Below are 1,880 nucleotides of genomic sequence, written 5' to 3'. Positions count from 1 at the left end.
GAGAGGGAGGGAAGGGGAGAGAGGGAATGAGAGAGAGGGAGGGAAGGGGAGAGAGGGAGGGAGGGAGAGAGAGAGAAGAGGAGGGAAAGCAGAGGATGGAAGGGAAGGGAGATTAATTTTGCTCTAAGATTCAGTTTAGTGACATTTCTCTCCTGCTCCTCCCTCCCATGCTGGGTTCCACCTGCCCAAGCCTCCCAGCCCTGGGCATTTACACATGAGGGCATCCATCCTCTCTATCACACCAAACTCCAGCTATCAAATGTGCTTGGATTCCTACTGCTGCTTAACCGGCTGTGCCACAAACGGCTGGAAGTCAGCCTCCGTTATCTGCCTGTAAATGGCGCAGACCCTGCGCCCAAGGGGATAACTCAAGCAGGTGCTCGGCGCAGAACGTGTCCCAATGCACTATTTCCCCTCATCCATCCCAGCTAGCCACTGTACCAAACAAAGGAGGTCACACCCACGGCAAGTCGGCCAAATCCTGACTGATCCCTCACTTCCTCACCCCGACTTCCACATGAGGCAGGCAACATATTGGTACCAGACAAAAGACAACTGCTCCACATGTCCAAAGGTCTCCAGAACTAGAGGAGGGGGAGTTAATGTAGAGTAGGAAAGTGTGGTGGGCAAGACATCACCTCCTGAGTCAGGAAATGCAGTTTTGCCAGGAGCTTCTTGGCCAGGGTCAACTTCCTTTGCATGTTGCTCTGCCTCAGGCCCCGTAAAAGCTGCAATCCTTGCTTTGCCATAAGATTCTGGAAGGGCAGGAAGAGAATATGAGAAGAAGAACTCAGCTAGGTGCCCTATTTCCTTCCCGTCCCCAGCCTGTACCAGGCTGTGCGACAGTAGTTTCCCTCGGCATCGATCCAGGGCGTTGGGTCGAGTCATCGTCCTGCGCTCAGCACCGAGGCAAAATTGTCTGCAGAGAGAAGCCAGTGACCAGATCAGGATGCCAGAATCACTTCCCTCAGGGAGTGCCTCCTATTTCCTGACCCTTACAGGCCTTCCTCAGAGAGCCTCGTGCCCAAATGGCCACGCATAGGCTGGGGTTTGAACCCTGCGGCAGCCAGTATTTAACATCTGCTGCCCTGGCTACTTCAGTTATGGCCACAGATCCTAGCCTGCCTACCCTCTGCGCGTTAGTTAGAAATGTCCGCCAGTCCAGCCCCTCCACCCAAGGCCTACAGTGTCAGGCCCTACTTGTTTACCTTCTGGGAGAGTCCTATGCCCACACTAAGTCAGAGAAGAATGCCTTTAGTCTCCACCAGCCCATCTAGAAGATAAGTGGACTTCCAGGTGAGGTGGTATATGACACCTTTAATTTCAGCACTTGGGAGGCAGAGATACATGGATCTCTGTGGGTCTGAGACCAGCCTGCTCTACATAGAGAGTTCCAGAACAGGCAGGGGCTACATAGTGAGACCCTGTCTCAAAAAAAAAAAAGAGCTGGAACATACCAACACCACACAAAATGCATGATTTCCAATGACCTCCTCCAACCAATACACACCAAAGCTGAGCTGTCGAGATGGCATGGAGGAAAAGGACTCTGGCTGCCAAGCCTAACAATATGAGAAACCAACTCCTACAAATTGTCCTCTAAATTCCTTATCCTAGCATGGTATGAATGCACATGAATGCACACATACACACAAATGCATGCAATTAAAAATAAAATCTTTTTTTAAAAATGCAATTAAGGGTATTTTTAAAAAACACATAAAAGTCAAACTTTCAATTGCTCTGTCATATTTTACCTTAATCTATCAGCAAATTATTTACATTCTTTCTTAAAAATCCAGAACCAGTGTTAGGAGATGGTGGTGCACACCTTTAATCCCAGCACTCGGGAGGCAGAGGCAGGCAGATCTCTGTGAGTT

At 49.7% G+C, this 1,880-nt stretch overlaps 1 protein-coding gene across 1 annotated transcript in view; it reads right to left on the bottom strand.

The window, feature by feature from the left end:
- Window positions 1-1,880, bottom strand: part of LOC102001491 (fer-1-like protein 4) — a 35,496-nt gene that overhangs the window by 19,353 nt on the left and 14,263 nt on the right. The window contains exons 20-21 of the mRNA XM_005363153.1: window positions 832-919; window positions 639-755 (exon numbers count right to left, since the gene is read on the bottom strand). Coding sequence (XP_005363210.1) covers window positions 639-755; window positions 832-919 — 205 coding nt within the window. The remainder of the gene's footprint in view (window positions 1-638; window positions 756-831; window positions 920-1,880) is intronic.

This window comes from Microtus ochrogaster, linkage group LG8 (genome assembly GCF_000317375.1).
Source record: "Microtus ochrogaster isolate Prairie Vole_2 linkage group LG8, MicOch1.0, whole genome shotgun sequence".
NCBI lineage: Eukaryota > Metazoa > Chordata > Mammalia > Rodentia > Cricetidae > Microtus > Microtus ochrogaster.
The sequence above is the reverse complement of the archived record's forward strand: the minus strand, read 5'-3'. Positions and strand labels throughout refer to the sequence as shown.